Source organism: Lytechinus variegatus, chromosome 3 (genome assembly GCF_018143015.1).
Source record: "Lytechinus variegatus isolate NC3 chromosome 3, Lvar_3.0, whole genome shotgun sequence".
Classification (NCBI taxonomy): Eukaryota; Metazoa; Echinodermata; class Echinoidea; order Temnopleuroida; family Toxopneustidae; genus Lytechinus; species Lytechinus variegatus.
The window spans coordinates 38,304,516-38,321,948 of record NC_054742.1 but is presented as its reverse complement, the minus strand read 5'-3'; the positions used below and the strand labels follow the sequence as shown (position 1 = coordinate 38,321,948).

General features: G+C 38.5%; 1 protein-coding gene across 1 annotated transcript in view; it reads right to left on the bottom strand.

The window, feature by feature from the left end:
- LOC121410960 (cytochrome P450 3A14-like) overlaps positions 1 to 17,433 on the bottom strand; it is a 32,012-nt gene that overhangs the window by 10,742 nt on the left and 3,837 nt on the right. The window contains exons 3-10 of the mRNA XM_041603369.1: positions 17,367 to 17,419; positions 16,958 to 17,054; positions 16,005 to 16,121; positions 14,968 to 15,056; positions 13,484 to 13,635; positions 7,549 to 7,682; positions 6,298 to 6,471; positions 5,752 to 5,972 (exon numbers count right to left, since the gene is read on the bottom strand). Of these exons, the coding sequence (XP_041459303.1) occupies positions 5,752 to 5,972; positions 6,298 to 6,471; positions 7,549 to 7,682; positions 13,484 to 13,635; positions 14,968 to 15,056; positions 16,005 to 16,121; positions 16,958 to 17,054; positions 17,367 to 17,419 (1,037 nt within the window). The remainder of the gene's footprint in view (positions 1 to 5,751; positions 5,973 to 6,297; positions 6,472 to 7,548; positions 7,683 to 13,483; positions 13,636 to 14,967; positions 15,057 to 16,004; positions 16,122 to 16,957; positions 17,055 to 17,366; positions 17,420 to 17,433) is intronic.

The window sequence follows — 17,433 nt, the reverse complement described above, 5'->3', positions numbered from 1 at the left end:
GCCTAATCAATGTTGCACTTGACATAGCATCGATTTCATCGTAATTATTTCAACCTTGAAGTTCAGTAAACAGTCAGGCATCAAGGCATGATGCAAAACAATGATTTTTCTATTCAACCTTGCTGAGTGGCATGTATATAAGAATATAATACAATGTATTAACATCCAGCATTGTAGCTTGTCTTTTTGATCGAACATAATGGCATACTGATGCATGATATCAGACCCCCTCTTACAATAATTGAGATGTGAAATTCTGGTATACAAAGTATAATACGGTATCGAATGAAATCTTTTTTAAACCGGCACTGTACCCATAAATGTGAAAGTTTGGATGAATAAAAAAAAAAAAAAAAAAAAAAAAAAAAGTCCTTAATTTTAGTCAATGCAAGGTACGCATAATTGACTGATACTTGCGGAGTGGTCAGTAGCGGACCGCGACCCGGACGAGACTAAGCACTGGGGGGGGGCACTGCATTGTCTGTGAACAATGCCGCCCCCCCCCCCCCCAACGCCTCGCGTCCTCCGGGCCACGGTCAGCCACTGAATATGTATAAACTCCGTTGGACAATGCTTGAATGCAAGCTTTTATGACATTCTTTAAAGCCAATTTATACCATCTGCTATCCAGCCACTCTTTAAAGCCAATCTACCATCCAGCACCCCGCCCTAAAAAAACATTCGTATTCAATTTGGGATGGACAAAAATAATCAGCGTAACAATTCTATTCGCAACAATGTGGAATTTTCCCTGTCAAGTGGAATGTAATGTCGACTATCATAAAAACAAATAAGGTGATTTTATTCCTTTTGACATTCCTTTCATAATGAAAACAAATTACAAAAGCTGGCTAAATATGAACAGACATTCAGGTATGCATGATCAACTGAGTGTTGCCAAGTGGTATGTGTAATAATGTAACACGCGATCAAAATAATAAAAAAAAGAACCTGACCAACATAGCACTTGACATAGCATCGCTTTCATTGATCGAAATTATTTCAATCAAGTTGAGTTCAGTGAACAATTAATCATTAAGGCATGATGCAAAACAATCATTTTCCGATTCACCCTTGCCGAGTGGCTTCTTTTGTTATTCTTCTATAAACCAATACAAATTGAGATTTGGTATGAGAAGAACTGCTATAACCATGTGCCATTTATTAAACTAGCATTATACGTGATAAAGGAATGAAGAAAAGGAAAATCAATAAAATAAATGGTAGAATACTTAAGATTCCATATAAAATAGCGTCGTTTTAATAAAAAAAACTAAAACAAAATAAAGCAGATTTCTTGCCTCTCAATTAGCTGGTTACATTCAATAACGTTAATGGAGCTATTCAAATTGCCCATGCTAATTTGTTTAGAGCCATTGTAACATATAGCTCTATTCAAATAATGTTCTCTGCCAATTAAAGCTATCTGCCTGAAGCAAATCTTTCTATTCCTTCATTTTTTTTGTTTCATTGAATATGTAGATCAATAACCATTAATAAAATTTCAAACATTCTAATTGTTGGAAGAGTCATCCCGTGTGCTTATTATAAAAACAAACAAACAACCAAACAAAAACAAAAACCTGGGATGTGCGATAGAAAAAGACGTAATACATAGTCACCAGCAATGATGCAAAATTGTAAATGCACACAGAGCTATTCATCCTGTCTATTACCTTCTCTAGCAATATTTATTCTTTTATGAAACTGATTTAAGGTTATGCCTTTAAATTAGACTAAGAAGATTTACTGTCATGTGCATTCCATTCCTTTTTTTTTCTTTCTACCCCCTTTTTGGGGCTAAAAGTGGTTTAGTGAATGAGCCAAGAGCTCCTTGAGAAAACCCTTCATACCTTGCAAATTCATGCTCAAAATTAATTAATTGTAAGTTAGGTAATATTTGTGTACCTATATATCTTTTCCACAAAATCATAAAGAAAGGGTGATTGTTCCATCAACGTCTTCTAGTTTCTTCATTCTAGATAAAGATTCTTCTTGTTGCATGAAATATCTTTAATAATCAAAATATAAGCCCTGTTGCTTTTCACTTTTGAAACGCTTCATCTCCTTTCCTTCCTTAAAAAAATAGTTTTTAGTATTAAACTCGTTCTCCATCCAGCAGTGATCAATGTTGATAAGAGTGCACAATATTTGTTCTCACACCACGCTTTAGTTATTGCTGTTATATTTTCCTGTCTTCTTTATCCTGCATTTCTCTTGCTTTTTTGGTTTGAATAGGAATATACCATTCTTCAATCATCCTCATTGCATCTTCCACAAATAATGAAACAATTTTGCTTTCAGTTGACTCGCAATTTGTTATGAAATATTTATCAAACCAAATTCTTATCAGTTAAACGGTTTAAATGATGTTTAGAAGGGTCTCACTTAGCGAAAAACCTCTTTAACTCCGTTGTCTAGAAAATTAAATGCTTAGTGTAAGCGAATGTAAACATAAATGATACTTATCCAAGCTTTTCTCCTTGCAATCTCATAGCGCCAGTTGCTTATTCCGGGAGATTATGCTCTGCACCAGCAGCTACCTGAAGACGTATTCCTGGGTTACCGGGATGTGTCTCCGTAGGAAGTGGCCGAATGAACGCATGTTGCCTCTCCCGTGGCACATAAACTCGATCGATGTACAACTTCCAAGGTTCGCTTCGGGAGAAATAAGCCATCTTACCTGAAGACCGGGCTGCCTTTAAGGCTGGCAATTGAGCTCGTTGACGTTCTCTTATTCGCAGTGGGAGATCCTCTGTAATAAACATGTGTGAACCTTTCAAATTCTTCGCCTTTTGAAACACAGCAGCGCGATCTTTATATCTCAAAAATCTTGCAATGATGGGGCGCGGTCTTCTGGTAGAGTTGATCCGATGGGCTCGTTGAAATTCAATCCTATCTGCAACCGCTCTATCAAATCTAAGGTGCTCCACAAAAAAGTCCCGTAAAAGGTTCTCCACATTTTCCTCTTGATTACCTTCTGCTATTCCGTGGAAAAGTAAATTTTCCCGATTAATGTATGCCTTGAGACTGTCAATTTCCTGGTTGACTATTTCCTTATCCTCCTTTATTTTCTGCTGAAGTTCTGAAATACTTTGTTCATTAAAAGTGACCGAATTCACAACATCGTTAAGTTTTTCTTCAAATTTCTTTATTTTGGCTTCAAAGTTAAGTTCCAAAACTTGAATTCTATCTAGAACCTTTCCTATCTCCTCTGCTAACAGATTCTTAATGGCAGGCAAGAGAGCAGGTCCTTCTGGACTAGAGCCGGTAGATGGTCGGGGGCGTTTCCCGCCTTGTTTCCCTCGATGACCGCTCGACATTTTCGTAGTTCCCGATATCTTTTCCAACTTCAAATATCCACGTTACGTAATGGGAGAGAGGAGGCGAACCTGCGATACGTGTCACTCTCTGACGAACATGCTCCGAATGGGCTCTTGAAACGATGGGCTCTTGAAACGATTTCAAGCAATCGGCATATCGCGGCACATGAGAATTTTTCAGTCGATTGCCAACCTCCGACCAGGATGGATGTCCAGAATTTGGTTGGACTTATACATCTTAGCATTATACAACAACTTCAATTAGAAGTTGAATACGAGGACCTGATACGAGGACAGTAGAAGGAGGAGGCCAAAAAGATACTGGGTCCGATCCTGGCTGTCACTTAAGTCATAATATACAATATATATTAAAATTTCACTCAAAAGATGTCGATGAGCCTAATAGTTAATGAGGGATGCATCCAGAATTTGATAAAAGAGCATAAAAATGTTTTATATTTTGTTTATTTTTTTCCACAAAAGTTTGTCACTCAAAATTGTTAGGTAAATTCCTTTCAAATTTGCTTTCAAGAAGTAGTCTACTGATGTGAGAGCACTCATAAGGGGGGGGGGCACAATGCCAGAATCCCCATAAAGTGTGCTTTCCCAATCAATACATCAGTGGTCGAATCATCAAAATTTTAATATTGTTTACTGTCACTGTAGTTAGAATTCATTCTATTTTTAAAACATATTCAATTTATATATTTTTGCGGAGGTAACCCGTTTCGTCATCAAGACATGCGAGCGTCTTTTGTTCTCTCTTTCAAGCTGGCTCAGCAGTTAGATTTTCATCCTCCTACTATACCTCCTCCTCCTCCTCCTCTTCCTCGACCACCACCATAACCTCTTGTTCGCTTCCTCTCGGACCGTCGGCATAACAGATTGGGCAGCTTTCCTTTTTTGGTCCTTTTTCTGGGAAGTATATTTGAAAACGTCGTGGTGTCGCCTCGTAATCTGTTGAAAATGTGATAATCCGCTACCATCGGCACGTTGTTTCATAGCAGCGCAGACGGTCGCTGCTCAATCGCTGGCCAGTCATCAGCGGCGCAGCAAAAGCGCAACGCGAATGCCTGCAGCGGGCTGAGAACGTGTGCCACATGCCACCCAACGGGAAAGCGTCGTGGTGGAAACGGTGTGAAGCGTGTCGAGCGCAAGGCAGTCGCCTCGTAAACGGAAGCAGCGTAGCAGAATTGTCTTGGGAACGGGCCTGAAAAACACGGGCGATCGGTGCCGCTTTTAATGCGCTTCTACTACGCTTTGTGCGTTGGAGCTTCGTTACAACTACGAATATGTCGTTTGTAATACGCTCTTGACTCGATTATGACGCGCTTTAGAACCTCCGCGATCTCGCTACGTAAGTTTTGAACATGTTCAAAATTTTGTGGCGACCAGGAAGATGGTGGCGATCCTTGCCGCTTCAGAAAAGATCAAGGTACGACGGAGAAGATTGAAAAGATCAAGCCACGTTCAAGCTACGATATACCACGCTTTGTCGATTTTTGACGATCGCAGCGGAATCGCCATCTAGTGAGATGGGGGTATTACTACGCACAGTTCAGACGGTGCTCCTGCTACGTGGACTTTGGACATGTTCAAAGTCCACATAGCTGAAATGGGTCTGCGGAGATTATGCAGACCATGCCACGTCAATAGTAGTTCTCACTACGCTCTCAGTGCGCTATAGCAGCTCCCACTGCGTCATTGCCATTTTTCATTGACGTAGCGTTGGTATAAAGGGGTGTATTAAAGACTACATGACTTACAGCGAAACATTTTTAAAAGTGGGGGTTCGGCCAAAAGTGTGTGGTTGTTGACCATGCAAAAAAATAAATCAGATGGTCGTAGGCTTCGGAAAAATGGGAAGGGGGCTGAAGTCCACCAGTAGTCCCTCCCCTTCCCGGTTCCACAGCCCTTGACTTAGATTATGTGCTTTGATCAGTCTGGAAACAATTATAGTTCGTATGTCATATTACCGAAGATGAACATATATCATGGTGGTTGTCAGGTTAAGTGTTCTGACAGAGATAAATCATACAAAGATAGCGGTGATTGATTTGAGACTGGCCTTGGCGATACATTTTACCGGCCTCGGACTTTTTCTCGGACCGCTATAAAACGCAAAAAGGCTAACGGGGGATTTTTTTTTCCCGCTCCATAATTTCACGGTTTTGACTCCGTCCCTGTAAACGTATAAAACAGTTCTTATTTCTAAGCAAGAGCACTCTAAAAAACGAAGAGCTAATTTAGCTCTTCAAGAGCGTGTATAGTGACTGCACTTCGGAGTGCGGATTTTTTTTTCGTTCAAATTTGAACTAGGCAAATCAGCACTCCGAAGCGCAGTAACTATACACACTCTTTAAGAGCTAGATTAGCTCTCCGCTTTTTACAGTGTGGGAGGGGGCGGGGTAGAGAAAATGTTAATTACATAGGGGCTGATGGGTAGATGCGAAGTGTCTCACTGAAGACTTGATCAAGGTAGGACATCTTCGAGATTGATTGATAGCCAACATCCTCCACGGAAGAAGCCACGTCGTCGATTTCTTCAACAAGTCTGTCTTGTACATCGGGATGTGTAGCAAGAAGGTATAGCATGAATCCGGCCGCAGTGCCTGTTGTCTCGTAACCAGCCAAGAAAAAGACTAGAGCCTGGTTGGATTTAATTAAATATGAATATTATGTGAATTTTAATCAACCAGGCAAGCCTTTTTAAGGATTTTCTAATCAGTAACTGGAGCAAATGTTCTGCAATTCTAAAGTAATTGATATAATTATGGTTTATAGATTTCTCGGTTCTTGACATTTTGTTGTTAGAATAATAAATCTGTTGTTCTCTTGCGCATATATCAAATACTATCATGGTTGTTGTTTTCTCGTTAATGAATTACAGAGAGTAAGAGTAATTAAGGATGCTATTCACAGACAGTCTGATTACTATAATTTTTTTTTTTGGGGGGGGCTGACTTTTGTTTACCTGGCTTATTACTTCGCTTTCATTTAAGGTGCTTTTCCTGGCAGTTTTGTTTACTAGTCCTCGCTGAGCAAATGCTTCGTCACTGGGGTTACCGTCATCTTCCGTTGTGTCATTCGTGTGGTTGGATGCCTTTCCCTCATATGAATTTATGAGAAGCTGAAGATAATCGATTTTCTAATCAAAGCCAAAGGAAATGGGGAAAAAACAAAACCATAAATTTACAGCACGGTATTATGATATAGGATTTGTCACTTCCCTGTTTGGCGTTCAACGATTTAAGGATATACGGCAACGTCGATCGGGGCAAAATGTATTTCGTTTCCAATTTCTATTTCGAGCAATATAATATTGATTTGGATTTTCATATTCATGTAGATTGAGAAAATACGAGGGTAATATATGAGTATTTAAACAACGTACAGATTAAAGGGGGTCCCTCCTGTAAGTAAACCAATCACACGTTGGGTAGTTTCTCAGTATCTCCAAACCTTTTAATTAAAAATGTTTCAATTAAGGGACCCCATTTTAATCCCCACTTCTAACAGGAGGCGTTAAGGCACTTCACATAAAAGGATACAACGGTGATTTGTGCTCTCTGGACCAACCAGGATCTGTGCATGCCTGTGCATAGATCATCAAGATATTTATTGGTAAGATGACTAGATTGAGTAAAATGGAACACGAAGATTCAATCATGTTATCCATCGTGAATCTGCCGTTGTTGCTGTGGGAGACCATCTTACGACTTGAAAACAAAATCTTAACAAATTCGTTTGTTGAATGGAATAGTATGCATGCTACATTTAGGTTTTTCAGTTCAGCTCATTTATTTCCAATTAAAAATGAAAAAATCACAACATAAAAATTCATAAAATACATAATTGAGCAAATGTAAACCAATAAATACATGTATGTATACAGTAAGTTAACATTTAAACAGACGAAATAGGGAAATTATAAAACATCAAAATAGAGTTTGTCTAGATAACCTCCCCTAAAGGAATGTTTATTGAGTAATTAGAACCGATTGCAGGATGCTCGGTTGGAGCCAAATATATTTTGGGCTATATTGGATATATGAATCGGTCTTTTTTCTTTGAAAATATAGATGTGTCACGTTGATGTGTTTAACCGTGTATATAAAGTTTATAGTTTAACTTAATTTGCTTGACATGGACATGGTGTTTATGAAAGGGGTAACCATCGTTTCGGTTGCCTGAAAAGAATGTGTGTATAAAGAAGGCTACCAACCTTTCTTGAACTCGCCGACTCTTGGCGCGTCACAATCGTCCGCTTGACAATTTCAGAAAAGAATTGTGTTGATGTCTTATTGATGATATTGAAGTCGAAATATTTCAGGAGAGGCACAGTCCAAGGGAAGAGGGCTGGTGGTAATAAAAATTATTCTATTCAGGCTGTATATGACTCGCTAAACATTCGAAAATGGATATCTCTTTTCAATATATGTTTTCAATTGACATAAGTGGATCCAGGGGGCTGAAGGGGCGCCCCCCCCCCCGCATGGTGGCGTAAAAAGAAAAAAAAAGAAAGAGGGAAAAGAGAGAAGAAGAAAATGATGGAGAGAAGAAATAGAATAAGTGGAATGCCTCTGGCCGTCTCACCTGCATCACGCGGTTCAATATAGCATCAGTGCTTACTTTGAAAACTACTCTTACTCGCACAAGATGTTCAGTGATACATGGTTACTTTTATGTCCACTCTTTATGAACTAGACCAATAAACTTACAGAGATATGATGGTTATTCAACAAAAAACCCAACATTGACCTTACATGACCTTTGACCTTGATCATGTGACTTGAAACTCGCACAGAATGTTTAGTGATACTTGATTACTCTTATGTCCAAGATTCATGAATCAGATCTATAAACTTTCAAAGTTATGATGGTAATTCAACAGATACACCCAATTCGGCCAAAGTTCATTGACCTTTGACCTTGGTCATGTGACCTGAAATGCGCACAGGATGTATGGTGATACTTGATTACTCTAATGTCCAAGTTTAACGAACTAGACCAATAAAATTTCAAAGTTATGATGGTAATTCAACAGATACCCCCAATTCGGCAAAAGTTCATTGACCCTAAATGACCTTTGACCTTAATCATGAGAGCTGAAACTTGCACAAAATGTTCAGTGATGCTTGATTACTATTATGTCCATGTTTCATGAATCAGATCCATAAACTGTCAAAGTTATGATGGGAATTCAACAGGTACCCCCAATTCGGCCTAAGTTCATTGACCCTAAATGACCTTTGACCTTGGTCATGTGACATAAAACTCACGCAGGCTATGTCCAAGTTTCATGAACTAGGTCCATATATTTTCTAAGTTATGATGACATCTCAAAAACTTAACCTCAGGTTAAGATTTCGAGGCTGATTCGTCAAACATGGTCTAAGTTCATTGACCCTAAATGACCTTTGACTTTGGTCATGTGACATGAAACTCTAGTAGGATGTTTAGTAATACTTGATTAATCTTTTGGCCAAGTTTCATGAACTAGGTCCATATACTTTTTAAGTTATGATGTCATTTCAAAAACTTAACCTCAGGTTAAGATTTGATGTTGACGCCGCCGTCGCCGCCGCCGTCGGAAAAGCGGCGCCTATAGTCTCACTCTGCTATGCAGGTGAGACAAATACAATGTTAAGAGGAGAAAAAAGTGAAAAAAAAGTTCAGGTCATTACATCAAAATAAAAATTTCGCTAACGCTTCGCGCTGGAATTGCCTTGAGATTATAATTTGCTTATTAAGAGAATGGCACATAAAATATTATGTTCTCAAGTCAATATGCATAAAGTATTCTGCTCGAGATAAGAGTTTTCATTATTTTGTTTCAGTGAAATAGGCATCTTGTTGTTTTCTAAATAAAGAGCTGAATATCATTTCTGTTAAGCTCACGCTACGCACTCGCATTATTTGATTAACGGGATACACTTCCTCTTCATGAATTCTCACAAACAGCAAGTCTTTGAGGTAAGTAGGCCTAAATGTATATCATAATATTTTCATCGCTTTGCAGTTGCAATAACTGTTTCATTAGATACGCATCATGTCCATGCATTACACTTAGAATGTCCAGTTTGGGGTCTAATTCGACAAAAAAAATCAGCTCGCGCTTCGCGCTCGCATCATTACAATGTCACCCTTATCTATTTCTTAATCTTTCTCTTCTTAACAGAACTTAACATATTCCCTTCCGAGTGAGTTTGTCGAAAGCTCCAGCTTGTGCTTACGTACTTAAATGTCCAGTACTAAGATCGGTAAAACTATAAATTACAAGTTTTGAATTCGCGCTCGCGTCATTAAATAAGGAAAATACCAATCATTTTCAAGATTACGAAAAATGGGGAAATCCCGATGGAGGTCTAGATCTGAAATAAAAAGTTGACCCGCGCTTCTCGTTTGTACAGTGCGTCCCAAAAAAAACGAAACCGAGATTTAGCGATCATTTATCATTACTTAATCATAAATAAAATAGACAAATGACCTACCAATTTAAAGCTTAGAATCTCCTCTTTCATCTGATATTACTTAGATTATTTCTCATTCACGCATGAGTGAGCAAATACAATTTGAAGAAAGGATATCAAAAACTCATTTGGCAGGGGGTATCTGGGTTTCAAAAAGGAAACCACATTTTTGAAAAGTTCAATATCTCCTCTTTAATTTGATACCTAAATTACAGAAAATGGTTAAGAAATAACAAAGTTCTGGTCATTTGAAATAAGGCTTGAATTTCAATAATTTCATAAAATGAAGAGGTTCTCCAGGCTGGCTTTCAAACTCACTCAACACTCCGTTTTGTTGACGATCAGCCATGCATTAAATCTTTTGTTCACCATGCGAAAGCTTCTGTGGGAAACCGGTGAAAACACGTTTATCTCATGAAATTATGGAAATACAAGCCTTATTTCAAATGACCAGAACTTTTTTTATTTCTTGACCATTTTCTGTAATTGAGGTACCAAATTAAAGAGCAGATATTGAACTTTTCAGAAATGTGGTTTTCTTTTTGAAACCCAGATACCCCTCGCCAAATGAGTTTTTGGTATCCTTTCTTCAAATTGTTTTTGCTCACTCATGCGTGAATAATAAATAAGCTAAGTAATATCAGATGAAAGAGGAGATTCTAAGCTTTAAATTGGTAGGTCATTTATCTATTCTATTTATGATTAAGTTATGATAAATGATCGCTAAATCTCGGTTTCGTTTATTCTGGGACGCACTGTATATATATTTTTTAGGTTTGAATACATAAGTGCGCAGGGTGCGCGCGCCCCCCCCCCCCTAATATTTGAGCGGCGCCTTCAAATAAAGAAAATAAAAAAAAGTAAAAGAAAGAAAAGGCGCCGCTTGAAAAATTAAAAATAAAGGAAAGAAAGGGAAAAGGCGCTGCTTAAAAAAAATTATACACTGATATAACATTAGCAACAGTAAAGGAAAGACTATCCCCAGCAAAGCGTAATCATATCATCTTCCTTATTTTTTCTTTTAACTACCCTTTTCCCAACAACTTCGCCGGTAGCAGTGCGCTGCCTGCATATAACTGGCGCCAATCAAGAATAATCAGCGCCACCTTAATCTAAATCGGCGCCGGACAAGAATAATCAGCGCTATTTAGTTATAAATCGGCGCCAGTCAAGAAAAACCGGCACTGCCAGAGTCTTAACCGGCGCCGATCAAGGATAATCATCGCCACCTATATCTAAATCGGGGCTGGTCAAGAATAATCAACACCACCTGGTTAAAAATCGGCGCCATAGTCAAGAATAATCGGTGCCTCCTGGTTCTAGATCGGCGCCAGTCGATTATGGATTGCCGCTGCCTGAATCTTACGTAACGTCGGTAAAAATAATCAGTACTACTTGTTTAAATCGGCGCCGGTCAAGACAAATCGGCGCTGCCTTTGTCTTAACCGGCGCCACCTAAATTTAAATCGGCGCCGGTCAAGAATGATTAGCGTCCCCTGATTTCAATAAATAAGCACCGGTAGAATAATGAAGAAGGGCCTATTCCTAACCAAATCTAGATCGGCGCTGCGGTCAAGAATGATCGTTTTGCCCTCCCCCAATAATTCCGCATGTGCAAAAACAATAAGATGGTAATGTTACACAGAAATCAGCAAACGAGATTGAGCTACACAACTCGTTCTTTATTAAAAATCGTGCTCAAATTATCAGATTGGAACATAAAAATTTTCAGCTCGCGCTTCGCGCTCGCATCATTTCTGTAGCAAAACCCCATACTTTTCATGATTAAATAGGTGAATAGAATGTCCCGTTTTTAGTTCTGAACCTCAAAAGAACTCCCGCTTCGATTTGCAATAATCTTTTGTTGGATATAATCTTGTTCTTTATTAAAACGTACATTAAACTGTAATGTTTTCAGATCGAAATATCAAAATTTTAAGCTCGCGCTTCGCGCTCGCATTTTTTTTAGATACCCATCTTAATCATTGGTACCAAGAATGCTTAGAATATCAAGCTTTCTGGTCAGAATATAAGTAAATTTCAGCTCGCCCTCGGCACTCGCATTATCTGTGTAGTGAGATATGTATCCTCCTCATGAGTTACTACAAACAGTCCTAAACAGGCACCTTTTTCCTGTTTTCAGGTCAGTATACTTTAAAAATTTCAGCTCGCGCTTCGCGCTCGCATTTATTTGTCGGTGAAATATGTGTCTCTATCTCATGAGTCATGTATATCTATATGATATGAGTCATATATATATATATATATATATATATATATGCATGTTGCATGTTGCAGCGGCGTATGCCTGTTATCAGAGGGGAAAGGGGCAGAGTCAAATATTTCCCGGTAACTCCGTCTAGAGTTAGTGACATAAATGATTTCAGTTTAGGAGCAGTAGTGAGCACGGGAAGCGCGCTCCCCTGGGGGTGCAGGGAGGGGGAGTGTCCCCCGCGAGAAGCGTGGAAGCTCTGACGTTCCTTTGAATCGTTTCTTGTCTGCTCCAGCTCATCTTAATACGTCCTCTGCCTGTTTTCAGGGGTGGGGGGTAGAGCCAAAATATTTCCCGGTAACTAAGTTCAGAAGGATTCCATTTTAGGTGGTGGTAGTGAGCACGCGAAGTGGCGAAACACTAATCAATACTGTAGTATTTGTATTATTCGAAGTAGTAGTGGTAGTTATATTATCATTGTTGTTTTTATCATCATTATTACTATTATTGGTAGTAGTAGTATCATTTAAGTCGTTATTATCATTCGGCATTTCTGCTTTGCTTTGGTTCATTTTGTCTCCTTTGTTTTATTCATCACTTAAGTTTATTAAATCAATTTTAAAAACCGAAACTCTAAATAAATGGAAGAATACTTTTCTAAAACCAGACAACTTTTTATAAACAGTCCTGTATTTTAAAGTTATGTCTCTGAATTCTGCACGGCATTGATTCAAAATCAACTCATCGCACATGTAGAGAACGTAAGAATAGCAGGAACGGGCAAGGAACAGTTCAAAGAAAGCGTCGGAGCTTCCGTGCTTCGCGCGGGAGGGAGAAAACTCAACTTATAATATGGAGCGCCTTTCGCGCGCTCATTACTAAGTGATTTGCAAACTTCGCGTGCTCACTACCGCCCCCTAAAATGACATCCTAGCAAAGCCACGTGAATCTGGACTTGGTTACCGGGAATTGTTTTGCTCTGCCCCACCCCCTCCGATAATAAGCAGAAGACGTATTAAAATCAACGAGAGCAGATAAGGAACAATTCAAAGGAACGTCAGACCTTCCGCGCTTCTCGCGGGGGTTACACTCCCCTCCCTGCACCCCCCGCTTCAAGAGCTCATTACTGCCCCCCCCCCTAAACTGAAACCCTAGTTATGCCACTAATTCTAGACGGAATTACTGAGAATATTTGACTCTGATCCCCCTCTGATAACAGGCACCTGTTACGCCGCTGCAACGAGGCGCCTTAAACCACTCGACCGCGGCACCCGATGAAGGAGAAAAAATAGGTCTCGCGGGCTATCACCCTTAACTCAGACGTTTATTAGGACTACCACTCATAAACCAAGAAAAATCAGCTTGTTATGGCCGATCGGGGATGTTTAAAGATACCCCCACCTTATTGGCAAAAGCTGGATCTGCCCTTGAATGGAAATATTCTTCCAGATTTAAGACTATAAATGGTCTCTTACTTGAAAATAGTACTAAAGGACTGGCGAATGCGTTGGCTTCAAACGCCGTCTTTGCATGGGTTACAAAAGGATCATAACGGTTTTCCTGTGAGTCAATCTTGAGTCCAAATGCACAGCTTGCGATACTGTCCATTGCGTATGCTCCGATTAATCTGAAATGCAATTAAACAAATATTATATTAATAACATTATCAATAATAATATTAACAATAATATTAATGATAATAACAATGGTATCGATAATAATAATGATGATAATAATATAGGTATATATCTAAATTGTTAAATAGTATTCATGTAATTATATAAACGACAGGTATCATAAATATAGATGGAATGTGATCGAATCACAGATAACAGTAAGATTTGGAGTGCCGCAAGGTTCAGTTTTAGGCCCATTATTTGTATCATATCTTAATGACATTTATAGAACAAATAATATATGCAGATGACACGAGTACTTATGTCGCAACAAGACATCACTTCTATTCGAAAAAAAAGTTTAAAAGTACGTAATTGTATAATGAATAAGGACCTCTTTCTAGAACAAGTAAGAGACATTTAGGTGTCCCTGTTGATGCACAAGTGTCATCTGCAACAAAAGAGCCAAACATTTCAATATATTTTACAAATTTGAAAAAAATCTGATAGAAACTGCTTATATACAATAATTTTACTTTGCCTTATCTTATACCACTGTTTTCTTAAAACAGCTCTAAAAATGCAGAATACTAAGATATTTTGAAGTTTACAAATGAAAAAAAAGCTTTCATAGCCAATAGCTTGCAAATACCATGCCATACTTTTTCAATCTAAACGCTTGAGAATGTCATTTATTGACTGATGTAAAATATTAATGAATTTATGAAACCAACCAAGTTCTGTTTTTTAATACTTCCATTTTTTTAATAGAAATATATATTCCTTTAACGAGAAATTCAATCTATCTCTGTACTACTGAGGTCTTTTAACTTGGATGGGGTATTAATTGCTAAAAGACTACTTCAAACACTCAACATTTTCACTAGAAATGAAATATTAAAATATTAAAAGTTGAAATATGTATATTTGTTTATAGGGGTGTGGACGTTGATATGTATATGTATACTTACATAGTTGAAAATATTTATAATGTAATATAGTTTCATATCAACAGTTCAAAAAAATGTACATGAACTTATGGAGACTGACTTTGATGAAGACTAGGTTTCCTACCTTTCGAAATAATTTTCATTTGTCCGTGCTTATTATTTGTTTTATGTTTTTTACATATCATATGAGTGTATATGATTTACATTTATACATCTTCTATTACATTTGTGTGTTCTTAATGGAATTATTTAATGATCAATTAACTGAATTGGACAGTATTGAAATAGAGTACATCAATCTCATCAAGTGTAATAATATAATTGCAACCAAAATGTATCTATTTCCAAATATGCTGAATTAATTATGACATTTTCAAACAAGTCACTACTTACTCTTTAAATTCAATGAATCCATGAAGTTCCTGTCCTTTCTTTAAGTGCTTCATTAGTGTGCTAGCACATTCATTCACTAGTGGTGACATCTAAGATAACAAATATAGGATATAATCAAGAACAAGGTCCAGAATCTAGGGGGAAATTGGACATCATATTTTTTCAAATAACTGCGAGTGAGTGAGGCGAGAAAGTCAGGAAAGATAAATGAGTCATTTCTTGAAATTCAATTACATAGTATTCGCCACGAAAGGGGATGAACTTAAATCCTGTACCAATTATGGTTACTCCAAATAGGTGGTTTCAGACGGCCTCGAAGTTCGTCAGATTCTCTGATCGGGAAATTTTACCCCGATCAGAAAATACCAGGTATTTTGGTAATTTCCCCCAAAGAAGGTATTTGGCGACATTACGAGAAGTTTCGCGGGGATTTTTCCAAGGTCGCATGTATTTTGGCAACTAGCAATCATGGCAATTAACGGGATCTTTTAGCCCAGCGTGTCGTACGCGGGCGCCGAGGTGGCTGATTTTGAATCTCGCGCCTTGCCTGCTTATCAGACCATACTGCGCATGCTCGTAACTTCAGGAACTTATCCCTAAGGGTATGTTTCGGGGCAGTGTGAATCATGGGTATTTTATAGCCTAAAAAAGTTCTCGAAATTTAACGGGAGTTCTTATGATCGAGGCGATTTGAATAATGTGCCTTCTAGAATTAGTCAAGTGTTCAATAAAGAGGGCTCATGAATCCATGCGAGTAAAGTACTGATCATAATTTTACAAGAAAGCTTATATATGCTACAATTATAGCGACCCCTTCACATTTCATCTGTTTTTTATTATTATTATTTGTTTTACAGTTTTTGACACTGAATAAACTAAAATCGAATCCATGAATATAATGATTTATATTATAATGTTTTGATATATCTTTGGAAAAAATAGACTTAGGGCATTTAGAGAGGAAAATAAAAGCGGTCAGAGAATGGAAGTTGGCATGGACAACAACAGCAACAAAAACAAAAGAGAAATAAAATTACTTGTTTCATCTTTGCTGCGCTGAAGGTAGGTGTAACAACGTTTCTGATTCCTTTCCAGTGATCATCTTTGGTCAAGAATAGGGCGTCACTCAAGTCTTGACTCATCAATGGAACAACCTGCATGAATGATTAAAACTACATTTAAACCCTAATACTCCCGGGGTGATATGGTCCCGTCGACATTTTACGATACAAATTCGTAACCGAAAAGTTCACGTTCTTAAGGCCTGGTCACACCGACCGAGCATTGTTGGAGCGGTCGTGGAACGGAGAGAAAAAAAAATCATCACCGCTCGCTACCATTCACCATTTTCGATTTCGATTTTTTTTTTTCGATTTTTTCCCAATTTTGTGAGCGAAATTCGACCCTCTCTCCCTACCGCTCCAACAACGCTCGGGCAGTATGACCAGGCTTTTACAACGTGCTTACAACTTCGATGTCCGTGCGATCGAAAAGATCTTTTAGAAACTGTATTCCCCTTTAACCATGCTGCTCAGTGGTCACACGCAAGTTGTAAGTGCGTACAAATGCGGTGAAAGTTGGCTCTAGAGGGAACCTGTGTCATCCATAGAGGTGGCGTCATCCGTAATGGGAATGAATCCATAGCCCGCTCGCTACGTTCTCCAAATCGGTACGGTGTCGGTACCCACCATGTACGGATCCCCAAATTATGCCCAAGCATTTGCAAGTAGACAGCACGTAGTCTGCAGGCACAGACCCTCATTGGAACTTTGATCAACAAGTGTGCCTCCACGCAAAGACTAGCACATACAAAACTTGCTGAGCGAGAGAGCCTTCAGTACACAAGGCATGAGTAGGCTGCACATTCAGACCCCTATTTCGAGTGAAGGGTTTGCCCAGCAGACTAGACAGCACGCGCCTGCGTATACAGCCATATGAGACCCAGCGCTTAAGCAATTAAAATGCAACTCCGTACCGTAGCAATACGTACCCAACGATTTGCGAAGCTACTGAAACTTTTCACCATGATTTCCTTCAGCATGTCCACATCACTAATAGCGAGGGCAGGTCGATGGAAATCGCACACACTGATAACCAAGATAGAGAAAAAGAAAGAAAGAGAGTGCGGAAGGAGGAGGTGAGAAGCAACAATATGTGGCAGTAAATACACTGATGATAACTGGAATAAATATGAATAGAAAACAAATTGATTAAAAAAAAACCTGGACAAAAATGTAACTGAAATTGGAAAACAAACAAACCTTAACACATCAATTAGATTTGACCATTAAAGAAAGTATGAATGGTGTCGTGATTGTCTATACTTTTAATAATGATTTTACATTTGTTACGCAAAATTCAAAATCACAAAAAACAAGAAAAAATGATTACATGCATACCCATAGACGTTCCCTAGTTTCTGGTTGTACTCGAGAAAGGCCTTTTGGATTCCCTGTATGTAGTATT